At 42.5% G+C, this 16,056-nt stretch overlaps 1 protein-coding gene across 1 annotated transcript in view; it reads left to right on the top strand.

The window, feature by feature from the left end:
- LOC119970635 (homer protein homolog 1-like) overlaps nucleotides 1-15,133 on the top strand; it is a 112,816-nt gene extending 97,683 nt beyond the window's left edge. The window contains exon 9 of the mRNA XM_038805565.1: nucleotides 14,235-15,133. Within this exon, the coding sequence (XP_038661493.1) occupies nucleotides 14,235-14,423 (189 nt within the window). The 3' untranslated portion in view covers nucleotides 14,424-15,133. The remainder of the gene's footprint in view (nucleotides 1-14,234) is intronic.
- Nucleotides 15,134-16,056: the final 923 nt, after the last annotated feature.

Raw genomic sequence — 16,056 nt, 5'->3', positions numbered from 1 at the left:
AGTCTTGTTACATCCTTCACCACTCTTTATCATATGTTAAAGAAATACTTGCATTTATATGGTATTTCATACAACCACCAGATGCCTCCCAAGTGTTTTACAGCCAAAAGTGTAGTCCTATTATAGGATAACTGGTAGCTCATCTGTACACAACACACCTTCCACATGCAATAATATAAAGACCAGGTCATTTGTTTTGGTCTTGTCGATTGAGGGATATTGACCAAGTGATCAGGGATGCCGCTCTGCTTCTGCCACCCAGAAATGGGAAGTATAGGTGGCATAGTGGTTAACACTTGCCTCATAGCGCCAGGTACCCAGGTTCGATTCCGACCTTGGGTCACTGTCTGTGTGTGGAGTTTGCATGTCCTCCCCGTGTCTGCGTGCGTTTCCTCCCACAGTCCCAAGATGTGCAGGTTAGGTGGATTGACTGTGCCAAATTGCCCTTTCATGTCCCAAGTTGTGCAGGTTAGGTTATGGGGATGGGTCGAGGTGGAGTCCTCCTTTGGAGGGTCTGTGCAGAATCGATGGGCCGAGTGACTGCCCCTGGCACATTGTGAATTCTGTAGCAATTCTAAATCTACCACTTGCAAGTTTCCCTTCAAGCCAGACACCATACCGACTTGGAACTTTGATGTCACATGGTCAAAATTGTAGAACTCCCTTCCAGCAGCACTGTGTTCCTACACCACATGGACTGCAGTAGTTCAAGATGGCGGCTCACCAGCACCTTCGAGGGGAATTCGGAATGGGCAATAACTGCTGGACTTGACATCCACATCCCATGTAGGAATAGAAAATACTCTCCCTTCTTCCACATAGTGCCTTAGGATCTTTTTTTATCCAGCTGAGAGGTTGGACACTGCCTATGTTTAACATCTCATCTGACATTGGACTTGGGTGGGCACACTACGCTGATGAAGGAGCTGCACTCCGAAAGCTAGTGATTCCAAACAAACATGTTGGACTTTAGCCTGGTGTTGTGAGACTTCTTAATGTCAAGTAAAGACCGTTGTCATGAGAGCAGTTGCAGGCTGTGCAAATGGTAGTATCTAAGAAAGGAATGGTGATTGGGTGTCAGGAAAAGAAAGGAGAGTTGAGTGTGCATGTAATGAGTTTGATGGTGTTGCAAAATGCCCTGAGGATCAGAACTTGTAGGATGTGATGGGCATGTCATTCCAAAGAAGTCTGGGCTAGTTTGCAGAGAGACCTCGACTTGGAATTAAAAATGGAAAAATAGTGTAAGGGTTGGAATTGGAGGCAGGGAAAATATTTAGAATGATCAGTGATACTGAAAGGTTAAGTGTTGAATTGTTCAAAGTCCTGAAGGGTAGCCAAGGACTGCATTAATGTTAACATGATCAGTAAAGTCAAAATCAAGTCTCTGCTGATGGTGGAGATTTAAAACACACGAGAATAGTTATTTGCGTGCTGACTCGGTTTAATACTTAAGAAAGGAATTGGGTCAAATTCTGGTCCGATAAACTAGAGCTTCAAAACTTAAAATGAGGGAAAAGTGAAACATAATGCCCAGTGTTACGGACACCTGGTCAGCTGTCCACACTGGCTAAGATACTAAACCAGGCGGGTAATGTTTTAATGTGGTGCAGAAAGATCAATCTGTTTCGGGATGATAAATGTAAGAAATGGGGCGTGGTTATTTTATAAACAAATTTTATTAAAACAAAAGAAAATAAATCCATATTCAAACTTTTACTTTAGTTCTACAGATTACATGCAGTTTCTTAACCTTAACACACAAGCTTCCATTAAACCACACTGTGCATGAACATGTAGTTCTTGTTCACTATCACAGACAGGCAAAGGCAATACTTTCATTGACCAAGCAATTTTTCTTCTATGAGGGACATTTGTTCAGAATCCTTTTTCCCAAGTCTGCCTCAGCAGCAACTTTCATGACGTCCCTGGTTTATTTCCACAGCCTTCTTTTAACTAATCAGAAAAACAGCATTTCCTGCCTCTCTTGGCTCTGTCACCCCCTCAAACAAAAGTCTCCCTTGATTCTCCCCTGAGGTGGCAAGACTTGAATCTATTCTTGTTATCTTTGCTGATTGGCCACTCTCGTTTATGCAAAACAACAGCGCTAACCCATTGACGAACAAATAGGTAATCAGACTTTGATGGCTGGTCAAACAAGCTTTTCCAGAATGACAATTAATCTTCTGGCTGAACTGGGGCATCCTGTGTATTCCCACTAACCAGGTTAAGTCGGAATGGGACAATGTAACTCCAGCTGTGAGTGTATTCCATTGACTCTGCTGCCAACAGTATTTTCCTTCAGTCTGTTTAACCACTAAATTGCCTGCTAGAATGTGGACCCTGTTTCTGGATCCAAGTTCCTAATATCTCCCTATCATGAGACCAGAAATTGAAGTTGGCTAATGGTCTTTGATGCAATTCCTGCCTTTGAATACCAGCTTGCAGTTAATTTGGAAGGCAGATTATTTTGTATCCAATAAGCTACAGATATTCCTCTTGCAATGTTTACAAAACTATCAAATATCAAGATTCCTAGCCTAGCATGGAACGCAGCCTCTTGACCTGAGAGAATAAACTGACTGACTCTCCATCTGAGACGGGCTAAGTGAGTGGACAAGAACATGGCAGATGGAACATACAATATGTCCTCTCTCAAAGCTGTGGCTGTATTCCTGAAACAACTTCATCATTCTGAACCTATGTTAAAACCAGAGTTGGGTTCCTTCAGACATTTCTTGCCTGGAAAACCAATGTACAAGATGAAATGCTGTATCACACATGTGCAGCACAGTGCATTCCTGGTTGGATAACTTGCAAAATAAAATAAATTGTTGAATATACAGGTGGCGCAATGGTTAACATTGCTGCCTCACAGGGCCGGGTACAATTCCAGCCTTAGATCACGATCTATGTGGAGTTTGTATGTTCTCCCCTTTCACTAAATGGGTTTCCTTTCACTGTCCAAAGATGTGTCCAAAGTAGGTGGAATGGTGATAAATTGCCCCTTAGTGACCAGGGATGTGTAGGTTAGATTATGGGGTTACGCGGATAGGGCAGGGTGGGCGGGGGACTGGACATGGGTAGAGTGCTCATTCAAAGGGTAGGTGCAGACTTGATGGGCTGAATGGCCTCCTGAACTTGAGCGTTTCTTTAATTATAGAAATACTTAATTTACAGAAATTTAATTATATAAATTAAAATTGTATAACATTGAATCACTCAAACAAGCCCTGAGTAACGCAGCTTCCATGTCTCATCCACAACACTCTTGAAACTCAGCTCATCTCTGTCTCTCTCCCTCTCGTGTTCTCTCTCTTTCTCACTCTCGCTTTCTCTCTCTCTCTCTCTCTCTCTCTCTCTCTCTCTCTCTCTCTCTCTCTCTCTTTCTCTTTCTCTTTCTCTTTCTCTTTCTCTTTCTCTTTTCTCTTTCTCTTTCTCTTTCTCTTTCTCTTTCTCTTTCTCTTTCTCACTCTCGCTTTCTCCTTTCTCTTTCTCTCTCTTTCTTTCTCTCTCTCTCTCTCTCTCTCTCTTTCTTTCTCTCTCTCTCTCTCTCTCTCTCTCTCTCTTTCCCCCCCCCCCCCCCCCCCCCCCAAACTACCCTGTCGGTAATTCATGCTCTCTTGAGCCTGTCCCTTGGTCCAGACACAGGCTGCTGATTGTGTCAGGGGGGGGGGTGTAGATTGAGCGGGGTTGACAGCATCTGTCCTGAGCTGTACTATGGCACCTCCCCAACTGGTGGTGATAGCCCGTCTGAACCTCTGGGTCCGGCTCCCTACCTGCTTCTGAGTCTTGGACCTCACTTTCTCTCCTCTGCTTCTGGTGTTCAGTTACTGTCCCGGAATAAAGCATGGGGGGTGTGGGGAAGGTCAGAGTGCAAATGACACAAAAGCAAAAATGGTGACCCAAATCAGACGCACTGGCCCTAAAGAACAAATGACAAAACAAAACAACATTAAATGGGGTGACTTAAAGCCAGGGCTTACTGTAATGTGGAAACATGTGAAGTTACTTTGGAAGGAAAAACAGAACTGCAGAGTATTTTTTATACAATGAGAGATTGGATGTGTTGATGTCCATAGAGACCTGGGTATCTTTGCTCATAAGTCACTGAAAGCTAGCATGCAGCTGTAACAAGCAATTAGAAAGATAAAAAGTATGTTTATCTCAAGAGAATTTTAGTACAGGAGTAAAGATATGCTGCAATCGTATAGAACCTTGTAAGATGTCTTACAACACCAGGTTAAAGTCCAACATGTTTGTTTCAAACACTAGCTTTCGGAGAACTGCTCCTTCCTCAGGTGAATGAAGAGGTATGTTCCAGAAACATCGATATAGACAATTCTCTTAGAAAGAGGAACATAGCTCTTCATTCACCTGAGGAAGGAGCAGTGCTCCAAAAGCTAGTGTTGAAACAAACATGGTGGACTTTAACCTGGTGTTGTAAGACTTCTTACTGTGCTCAACCCAGTCCAACACTGGCATCTCCACATCATGTATAGAACCTTGGTGAGGCTGCACATGGAGTATTAAGCACAGTTGGATATACTTTCCATAGAGGGAGTGCAACAAAGGTGCAAACTAATTTCTGGATGGAAGAATTTCCTGTGAGGAGAGATTGTGTATTTGCTAGAGTTTAGAAGAATAGGAAATTGTACAAATTTCCTACAAGGCTTGATAGGGTAAATGCAGGGGGCATATTTCCCCCTGCTGCAGGGCTGGAACCAGGTGCCCTAGTCTCCGAATAAGGGGCTGGCCATTTAAGACTGAGGTGATGGGGGCAATGAATCTTTTTAATTCTCTACCCCAGAGGGCTCTGGAAGCTTAGTGAAAAAGTATGTTCAAGCAAAGTAAAATTAGTGAATAAAAGATGTCAAGGGCAGCACAGTGGTTAGCACTGCTGCCTACGGCACTGGAGACCCGGGTTCGATCCCGGCACTGGGTAACTGTCCATGTGGAATTTGCACATTCTCGCGTGTCTGCGTGAGTTTTACTCCCTCAACCCAAAAATGTGCAGGTTAACTGGATTGGCCATGCTAAATTGCCCCTTAATTCGAAAAAAATAGTTGGGTACTCTAAATTTTAAAAAAATAAATAAAAGATGTCAAAAGATTTGGGGATAGTGTGGGGGAAATGGCATTGAGGTAGATGGTCAGCCATGATCAAGTTGAATGGCATTGCAGGCTTGAGGGGCCTAGTGGCCTACTACTCCAATTTTCTGTGTTCTTCTATACCTCAAAAAGTCGCATCACACTTTAAACTATATTGATTCATTTGCCCATTGCATTAGAGGCCAGATTCTTTCTCCTTGGGTAGAGCTTGTATCTGTCTTGCTGCAGGGCCCAACCTCAACACAATTGTCCATCTGTTATGGGCTGGGCAATGAAATTTGAAGTTCATCTCACTGATAGAAGGTGAAGAAATAACTGCATTTGAAGCAGAATTGACCCTGCCTAAAATGTTTCAACAAAGTTCATTAAGAGCCTCATAGAATTCAAGACATGGCTGACTATAGAACTTGGTGAAATAAATATCAGAAACGCCTGCTGAAAAGTAAAAAAACTAAGACAAAGTACGAACTGACCTTGCGTTCAATAAAGATCAGGATAGAAATTTGCTATTGGCAGTCCATGAAGCAAAATGGAAAGGGTACTGTGCACATCCTTGACACTGACTAAATAAATATCAATGCAACAGTTACCTACGGCAGATGGGAAAGATGACTGAAGTTGATAATTACAAAGAATAAAACAGCTGTCGGAAGATATGCATTGTACAGTCTTCCTGATGGCTTACCAAACGGAAAACAGTCACAGAGCAATGCAGGAAACTTAAAACAATATACAGAACAATAAAGCTAAGTATGACCCACAAGCCGTGATCATAAATAAAGCAGACATAATGTAGCATGAAAATTAAAGGGCAATTACATGCATCTGTCACAGTATGTTTCTTGAACTCATCAAATGCCTGTTCGGCTTGGTAGAGGAACATAATGGAGTCCAAGAGAAATCGTAATGCAATAGATATTTGGCGTGTTGGTAATGGAAAAATACTTGAAAAAGAATTGCAAAAATTTGGCTGGCATTTTCATTGACTTTTGGCATCAAGGTCTTTGTTAGCTGCTCTACAGCTGCCAACAGCATTTAAGTTCTTTAGAATCTTTGCAAGTAAGGAGAGGATGCTGTAAGAGGTGAGAAATTTGACACATTGGTTTTAACTGCTGAGGTTTATCTGGAACTAGGACATCTTGAAGTATGTTTTGATCCAAATAATTAAATCATAGAATCCCTACAGTGCAAAAGGACCTCTGAAAGAGTACCCTACCTAGGCCCAGTCCCTTGCCCTATCCCCGTAACTCCACCTAACCTTTTGGACACTATGGAGCAATTTAGCATAGCCAATCCACCTAACCTGCACATCTTTGCACTCGGGGAGGAAACCGGAGCACCTGGAGGAAACCCATGCAGACTCTGGGAGAATGTGTAAACTTCACACAGTCACCCAAGGAATGAATCAAACCCAGGTCCCTGGCTGTGAGGCAGCACTGTGCCACCCTGTCACCCAGTTGAGAATGGAAGAATTAACAATTTGAAATTTGTTCTTGGTGTTGTTTTTGCAAAAAGATGTGTAAAGCTTAATGGATATTAAACAACCATCAATATTAGTAGAAGACTCTTCAAATAGCACTGTTGGGCGACCTTTATTTAGCATCTCATGTGCAAGGTGTAGCTCCAACAGTGCATCATTCTCTCAGTTCTGCACTGAAATGTTAATCTGGGTTATGTCCTCAAATCTCTGGATGACACTTGAGCTGACAACTTCTGACTCCGAGATAAGAGTGCTGCAACTGCGCCAAGGATGATACCTAAGCAGCAGAGTGATGTTGAGCAAGATTTGAAGCAGAATGAGATATGGAAGGGCGAGTTCGAACAACCTTACCTAGCCCAACTCCAGGATGTGTCCAGGCCATTAACTCTCATGAGATCTGCGACCCTCGAAACGTTCACGCACATCTAACTGGTTCTCACGAGACATTGCGATTCCTGGGCAAGATCCAGATTAACATATGGCTCATTTAAATATGTCTGCCCTAGTTTATCCAAGTGCTTTGCCCGTTAAGCATTGGTCCAATGGCACCCGGGGGGGGGGGGGGGGGGTCTCAGGGCATTGCATACCTGTGGGTGGTCAGGGACAGGGCAGGATGGCACCCTGGTTCTCCCTCTGGCATCTTGACATGGCCAGGGTTGCACCTTGACATTGCCAACATGCCCAGGCAACACTGCCACTCTGGAACTGCCAGGTGCTTGTGACACTGCCAGTCCAATGGGCACTGCCAAGCTGCCTGGGTGGCACTGCCAGGCTGAGGGTGGCAGTGCCAGGGATTCAGGGGGCCATGCCATGAAAGGGAGGGGGTATGAAAGGTGGGGGTTGAACGGTGGGTATAATAATAATAGTAATCTTGTCACAAGTAGGCTTACATTAACACCGCAATGAGGTTACTATGAAAAGCTCCTAGTCGCCAATTCCGGCAGACTCTGCACAGACAGTGGTCCAAGCCGAGAATCAAACCTGGGACCCTGGCGCTGTGAAGCAACAGTGCTAACCACCGTGCTCTCTTGCCACCCTTCCTGGGGTCTCCTACAGGTTGGGGGAGTGGGCTCACTTGGGAGGGGGGTAGGGGGTGACATTGCCCATCGAGCACCCTTTCAAAACAGCGGACTGATCTGAGGAACCAGTCCTGCCAGCGAGTTCAGCTCCCCACTACTGAAGTGTGGGTTAGACCGGGGAGAAACTGTCCGAGGCCTCAAAAAATGACTAAGTGTGAGTAAATATCAGTGTGGATCTTGCCTAAAAAGCCAGCAAGAAGCACCCACCAAACCTGCCCAAAATGATACTTGGAAATGTTTCAGTTAAATCGCACCATGGGTAGATTGAAGAAGCCCAACCAGGAGACAATTGGAACAGTGAAGTCTGGAGCAGTCAAAGATTTAGAGTAGCATTGTGGCAGCAGATATGCTTAGACAGGTGTGAATGCAGGCAATGCAATTGAGATGGACGTAGATGGACGATGCAAAGGATACCTAGTCAGAAGGTCAGCCTGCGATCCAACTGGGCCCTGAGATTGCAAACCGTTTAGTTCTGCAGGGTGATAAAAGAAATAAGCAGCATGGGTACTAGAGTTTGTGATGGGTATGAGAAACAATGCCACTCATCCAACAATGGATGTAGGACGAGTAGACCGAGAACATAACGCCAGTAGAGGTGTTGAGAGAGCTGCTGAGAATTAGAATGGGGGCTGTTTGTGGAATTGGTGTCTTCGAATTTTTCATGTCTTTCTTGGTGAACAAGAGGAAGAGCAGCAGAGGCAATTTCACGGATGGTCTCAGTATAGGGATGACAGGAGGGCAATGAAATATAAAGAGAGAATACCAAATGAATTGGAGAAGAGCAGGGATATATTGGAAGCGACTGGATGAGAGTTGCAGACAAAGATTTTAAAGGTGTTACAAGAGGGCAAGTCAAGATAAGGCGCTCAAAAGAAAAGGTACCCAGGGAGCAGGAGGAGAAGACCATAAGATATAGGAGCAGAATTAGGCCACTCGGCCCATCAAGTCTGCTCCACCATTGAATCATGGCTGGTATTTTTCTCATCCCCATTCTCCTGCCTGCTCCCCGTATCCCCGTATTGATGAAAAACCTATCTATCTCTGTCTTAAAGTCACTCAGTGATTTAGCCTCTGTAGTCTTCTGCAGCAAAGAGTTCGACAGATTCACCACCCTCTGGCTGAAGAAATTCCTCCTCATCTCTGTTTTAAAGGATCGTCCCTTCAGTCTGAAATTGTGTCCTCTGCTTCTAGTTTTTCTACAAGTGGAAACATTCTCTCCACGTTCACTCTATCCAGGCCACGCAGTATCCTGTAAGTTTCAATAAGATCCCCCCCTCATCCTTCTAAACTCCCAACAAGTACAGACCCCTCAACCGTTCCTCATATAACAAGCTCTTCATTCCATGGATCATTCTTGTGAACCTTCTCTGGGCCCTTTCCAAGGCCAGCACATCCTTCCTTCGAGACGAGGCCCAAAACTGCTTACAATACTCCAAATGGGGTCTGACCAGAGCCTTATATAGCCTCAGAAGTACATCCCTGCTCTTGTATTCTAACCCTCTTGACATGAATGCTAACATTGCATTTGCCTTCCTAACTGCCGACTGAACCTGCACGTTAACCTTAAGAGAATCGTGAACAAGGACTTCCAAGTCCCTTTGTGCTTCTGATTTCCTAAGCATCTTGCCTTTTAGAAAATAATCTTTGCCTCCATTTCTCCTTCCAAAGTGCATAACCTCACACTTTTCCACATTGTATTCCATCTGCCACTTCTTTGCCCACTCTCCTAACATGTCCAAGTCCTTCTGCAGCCCGCCTTCTTCCTCAATACTACCTGTCCTTCAACAGACCTTTGTATCATCTGCAAACTTAGCAACAGTTCCTTCCTCCAGATCATTAATGTATATTGTGAAAAGTTGTGGTCCCAGCACCGACCCCTGAGATACAACGCTCGTCACCGGCTGCCATCCTGAAAAAGACCTCTTTATCCCCACCCTCTGCCTTCTGCCTTTCAGCCAATCCTCTATCCATGCCAGGATCTTACCCTTAACACCATGGGCTCTTAACTTATTGAACAGCCTCATATGCGGCACCTTGTCAAAGGCCTCCTGGAAATCTAAATAATTCATGTCCATTGGTTCTCCTTTGTCTAACTTCCTTGTTACTTCCTCAAAGAACTCTAACAGATTTGCCAGACATGTCCTCCCCTTGACTCAGTCCTATTTTATCATGGACTTCCAAGTACTCCGCGATCTCGTCTTTAATAATGGACTCTAAAATCTTACCAAGAACCGAAGTCAGGCTAACCGGCCTATAATCTCCCGTCTTCTGCCTCCCTCCCTTCTTAAACAGTGGTGTTACATTAGCCACTTTCCAGTCCTCTGGGACCCTTCCTGCCTCTAGTGATTCCTGAAAGATCATCGCCAATTCCTATATAAACTCCTGAGCTGTCTCCTTTCGAACCCTGGGGCGTTGTCCATCCGGTCCAGGTGATGTATCCACCTCCAGACCTTTCAGTTTCCCCAGAACCTTCACTGCACTCACCTCTGCCTCCTGGAGCTTTAACATCCCACTGGTGTCTTCCACCGTGAAGACTGATGCAAAGTAACTATTCAGTTCGTCTGCCATTTCTTTGTTTCCTATTATTACTTCTCATGCCACATTTTCCAGGTCCAATGTCTATTTTTGTCTCTCTCTTACCTTTTATATATTGAAAAAATCTCTTCTTATCTTCCTTTATATTACCAGCTAGCTTGCACACATACTTCATCTTCTCCCCCCTTATTGCTTTTTTAGTTGTGCTCAGTTTGCTTTTAAAGGCTTCCCAATCCTCTGGCTTCCCACTAATCCTCGCCACTTTGTATGCTTTTTCTTTAGCTTTTATGCTGTCCCTGACTTCCCTCGTCAGCCATGGATGCCTTGTCCTCCCCTTAGCAAGTTTCCTTCTCCTTGAGATGAATTTCTACTGTGCCTCCTGAATAACCCCCCAAAACTCCTGCCATTGCTGTTCCACTGTCTTCCCTGCTAGTCTCCTTTTCCAATCAACTCTGGCCAGCTCCTCCCACATGTCTTTGTAGTTACCCTTATTTAATTGCTATACCGTTACATCTGATTTCAGCTTCTCCCTCTCAAACTGCAGGGTACATTCTATCATATTGTGGTCACTGCTCCCTAAGGGTTCCTTCACCTTAAGTTCCCTCATTACACATCACTAAATCCAGAATTGCCTATTCCTTAGTAGGCTCTGTCACAAGATGCTCCAAGAAGGGGCAAGAAAGTCTGGTGCAGCAGTTAAAATACACGCAAATGGCCACAGTGAATTTTAGTTTCACAAGCATGGCAGAGAATAGGAGGGACGTTAAGAAGAGTATGTGAATAAATCTAGACTAGTTGATCTCCTGTGGTAAAAGACAAGGTAATGTAACTCGTTGCAATGTTGGTTAGTATTGCAATATGTATTTTCTTTGTGAACTGGCAGGTTAGATGGGGCCTAATAAACTGATAGTATTCCATGGGTCAATGCCAAGATCTATTCTAATTCTACAAGTAAGACAACCAAGTATTTTTACAAAATGTATTGCCTCTTATTAATTTTAACACTGAGGAGAAACATTCTTTACAGGTCATAGTTACCCCAGCACCAGACAGTTCTGGCAAGTGGAGAGTTGAGCTGTGGATCTAAATTCTGGATGTGGAGATGCCGGCGTTGGACTGGGTGAGCACAGTAAGAAGTCTTACAACACCAGGTTAAAGTCCAACAGGTTTTTTTCGAATCACTAGCTTTTGGAGCACTGCTCTTTCACCTGAGGAAGGAGCAGTGCTTCGAAAGCTAGTGATTCGGAACAAATCTGTTGGACTTTAACCTGGTTTTGTAAGGCTTCTTACTGTTCTAAATTCTAGGTTGACATCCAGGAAGTACTTCTGTTGGGTTTGTGAGGAATAACCCCCCCTGCCCTGCCTCCATTGACAGGTTAAGAGATCCTTAAAACCTTTTCCAGTGCATAAAAATTGTCAATTAGCTAGTGTAAGCTGGTTGTGGAGTGGGAAAGTTGGCGATAGAGATACATTCTAATCAGGATATGTCAAAAGGTCATTGTATTTAATTATATATCTCTCATGTATGAATTCTTATGTAACGTCAAATACTAGTGTTTTGTGTTTAAACAAAGGAGATTACAAGGGGATGAGAGGAGAACTAGCTAAGGTAGACTGGGAGCTAAGACTTTATGGTGGAACAGTTGAGGAACAGTGGAGAACCTTCCAAGCGATTTTTCACAGTGCTCAGCAAAGGTTTATACCAACAAAAAGGAAGGACGGAAGAAAGAGGGAAAATCGACCGTGGATATCTAAGGAAATAAGGGAGAGTATCAAATTGAAGGAAAAAGCATATAAAGCGGCAAAGATTGCTGGGAGATTAGAGGACTGGGAAATCTTTAGGGGGCAACAGAAAGCTACTAAAAAAGCTATAAAGAAGAGTAAGATAGAGTATGAGAGTAAATTGCTCAGAATATAAAAACAGACAGTAAAAGTTTTTACAAATATATAAGACAAAAAAGAGTGGCTAAGGTAAATATTGGTCCTTTAGAGGATGAGAAGGGAGTTTTAATAATGGGAAATGAGGAAATGGCTGAGGAACTGAACAGGTTTTTTGGGTCGGTCTTCACAGTGGAAGACACAAATAACATGCCAGCGACTGATAGAAATGAGGCTATGACAGGTGAGGACCTTGAGAGGATTGTTATCACTAAGGAGGGAGTGATGGGCAAGCTAATGGGGGTAAAGGTAGACAAGTCTCCTGGCCCTGATGGAATGCATCCCAGAGTGCTAAAAGAGATGGCTAGGGAAATTGCAGATGCACTAGTGATAGTTTACCGAAATTCACTAGACTCTGGGGTGGTCCCGGTGGATTGGAAATTAGCAAATGTGACGCCACTGTTTAAAAAAGGAGGTAGGCAGAAAGCAGGAAATTATAGGCCAGTGAGCTTAACTTCGGTAGTAGGGAAGATGCTGGAATCTATCATCAAGGAAGAAATAGCGAGGCATCGGGATAGAAATTGTCCCATTGGGCAGACGCAGCATGGGTTCGTAAAAGGCAGGTCATGCCTAACTAATTTAGTGGAATTTTTTGAGGACATTACCAGTGCAGTAGATAATGGGGAGCCGATGGATGTGGTATATCTGGATTTCCAGAAAGCCTTTGACAAGGTGCCACACAAAAGGTTGCTGCATAAGATAAAGATGCATGGCATTAAGGGTAAAGTAGTAGCATGGATAGAGGATTGGTTAATTAATAGAAAGCAAAGAGTTGGGATAAATGGGTGTTTCTCTGGTTGGCAATCAGTAGCTAGTGGTGTACATCAGGGATCCGTGTTGGGCCCACAATTGTTCACAATTTACATAGATGATTTGGAGTTGGGGACCAAGGGCAATGTGTCCAAGTTTGCAGATGACACTAAGATGAGTGGTAAAGCGAAAAGTGCAGAGGATACTGGAAGTCTGCAGAGGGATTTGGATAGGTTAAGTGAATGGGCTAGGGTCTGGCAGATGGAATACAATGTTGACAAATGTGAGGTTATCCATTTTGGTAGGAATAACAGCAAACGGGATTATTATTTAAACGATAAAATATTAAAGCATGCCGCTGTTCAGAGAGACTTGGGTGTGCTAGTGCATGAGTCACAGAAGGTTGGTTTACAAGTGCAACAGGTGATTAAGAAGGCAAATGGAATTTTGTCCTTCATTGCTAGAGGGATGGAGTTTAAGACTAGGGAGGTTATGTTGCAATTGTATAAGGTGTTAGTGCGGCCACACCTGGAGTATTGTGTTCAGTTTTGGTCTCCTTACTTGAGAAAGGACGTACTGGCGCTGGAGGGTGTGCAGAGGAGATTCACTAGGTTAATCCCAGAGCTGAAGGGGTTGGATTATAAGGAGAGGTTGAGTAGACTGGGACTGTACTCGTTGGAATTTAGAAGAATGAGGGGGGATCTTATAGAAACATTAAAAATTATGAAGGGAATAGATAGGATAGATGCGGGCAGGTTGTTTCCACTGGCGGGTGACAGCAGAACTAGGGGACATAGCCTCAAAATAAGGGGAAGTAGATTTAGGACTGAGTTTAGGAGGAACTTCTTCACTCAAAGGGTTGTGAATCTATGGAATTCCTTGCCCAGTGAAGCAGTTGAGGCTCCTTCATTACATGTTTTTAAGGTAAAGATAGATAGTTTTTTGAAGAATAAAGGGATTAAGGGTTATGGTGTTTGGGCCGGAAAGTGGATCTGAGTCCACAAAAGATCAGCCATGATCTAATTGAATGGCGGAGCAGGCTCGAGGGGCCAGATGGCCTACTCCTGCTCCTAGTTCTTATGTTCTTATGTTATATCTCATGTACCTAATATGGATACTTAGAAATTTACGTCAATTTCTCTTTATACTGTAATAGTAAACCAAAAGAATGAATGTTTTGCAGCTTTTATTTGGATTGATTAGTCCAAAGAGGAGCATCTCACTATTCTCAGCCTTCAGGTTTTTTGATTTTTGTTTGTCTGTTTTCAGTTATTATATTATATTTAGCATATAAATTCTTCCATGGAATACTCCAATTAAACTCCTCCTCTTCTTTTCCGATAGGAAGTTGAAAGCCGTAATCGGGATCTGGTGGAACAGTTGACAGACTTTGAGCAGCGTCTGGAGAAGAGTCAGAACGAGCAAGGGGTCTTCCGCAATAACTTAAAAACACTTCTAGAAATTCTAGATGGGAAAATTTTTGAACTAACGGAATTAAGAGATAACTTGGCAAAGTTAATAGAAGGTAGCTAAAACGAGAACCTCTGCATCAGCATTGTCATCCAAATACAGTACATATAAAGGCCAGATTGAAATCTATCTTCACAGTGAGAGGGATACTGTTTGTTCCCTGTCGCGTTCTATATTGGCAAAAGATATGATTTGTGCTCTTTATTTAGTGTTTCATACCCATTACTTAAGGAGGTGCAAGAGCAGAAAGCCTAACTGTAAATGGGCATTTCCCATATTATTTCTTCTTTGTTTGCTGTAGCTGAGAATTTTGTACATTTAGTTTTTAAAATTCCCATTATTTCACAAGACTGCATCAAAATGTACTCTGGGCAACTTGGAAAGGTTTATAACATGACAAATGAAGCCTTTTAATTGCGAACAAATGGATTTTGCTGAATCAAAGAGACAGTATCCCTTTATACAGTTATGCAAAGGCTGTTAATGGTAACATCCACATACTGTTTGCATCTCAACCAAGTTTCATTCATTTTTGCTGTCAAATTATTATAACAGTGAAAAATGATGCACTGACAGATGCATTTATTTATGGGCTCCAAAGAAATTCTTTATAAGAATGATTTTTCAATTTATTAAGAACACTAAATTGTTCTTTCAGAAGGCTTAGAAATGTTTGAGTATGGTGTACAGTTTGATTCTGAGATATACTCTGTGCAGGTTGATAAAAGGGATGATGTCTCTTCAAATTTAATAAAAGTGTAAGTTTAATATAACTGCTACCTTGTTATTTACAAAACATATATATTATGGTTTTCCAAAGCAGTGCCATTGCACACCCTGCACACATTTAAAAGTAAATTTGTGAAAATCCAAAACATTAGTATCGGGCAGACATCAGTTTTTAAGGTGTGCACTATACAGCAATAATTGAATGCCACTAAAGTTTTAAATATGTATAATTTATTGAAATGTTTTATTCAGAGTATCATTTGCATTTAAGTAATTTATAGGTGTGTAAGCAGACCTTGGTAATAGTTAATTGGTTATTATTCATGGCATAATTGAACAGTGCATTTTGGTTAAGGTTTATGAAGCTTCTTGTATCTTGGAGAATAACTTGCATTTTAAAAATGGAACTCTTGTTTCAGCATGTGTGCTGCAAACGTGTGTGAATTTTTCACTCTGAAGGCTCCTACAAATAGTTGACTTCAAAAAAAAAAGTGGAGGGGCAGGTTATAAGTAAGAAATCTATTTATTGTACATGCTATAAACAATGTGAACAGTGGCTTACAATGTACGTTATAAATCTAAAATAATATGGTAGTCTTGGAGTGTTACACATTTTAATGTTTATCAAGCTCTCTGAGAATATATGCCTGTCTTTCTATCACAACCTACAAGATACTGGAAGTATTGGCTAATGTTGCAGACGAGTTAAGGTGGCACTGGCATGGTTTTCTTAAGACATGCCTCCGTTGTCTAACAGAAAAAGGAACCAAGGCAATGACTATATGATGATTGAGTTGAGGAACCACAGAACCAAACTGGTGGACAGAAGCAAAAACGTACCCTTCAAAATGTGAACCTGCTGCTAGAATCGTAGTCTAGAATAGACCTTGATCGAGCCTGCTGATGAGATATATATGACTTAATTAACATTTATTTAAGATATGTTTGAAGAACAATTATACAGACT

This window comes from Scyliorhinus canicula, chromosome 8, assembly GCF_902713615.1.
Source record: "Scyliorhinus canicula chromosome 8, sScyCan1.1, whole genome shotgun sequence".
Classification (NCBI taxonomy): Eukaryota; Metazoa; Chordata; class Chondrichthyes; order Carcharhiniformes; family Scyliorhinidae; genus Scyliorhinus; species Scyliorhinus canicula.
The sequence above is the reverse complement of the archived record's forward strand: the minus strand, read 5'-3'. Positions and strand labels throughout refer to the sequence as shown.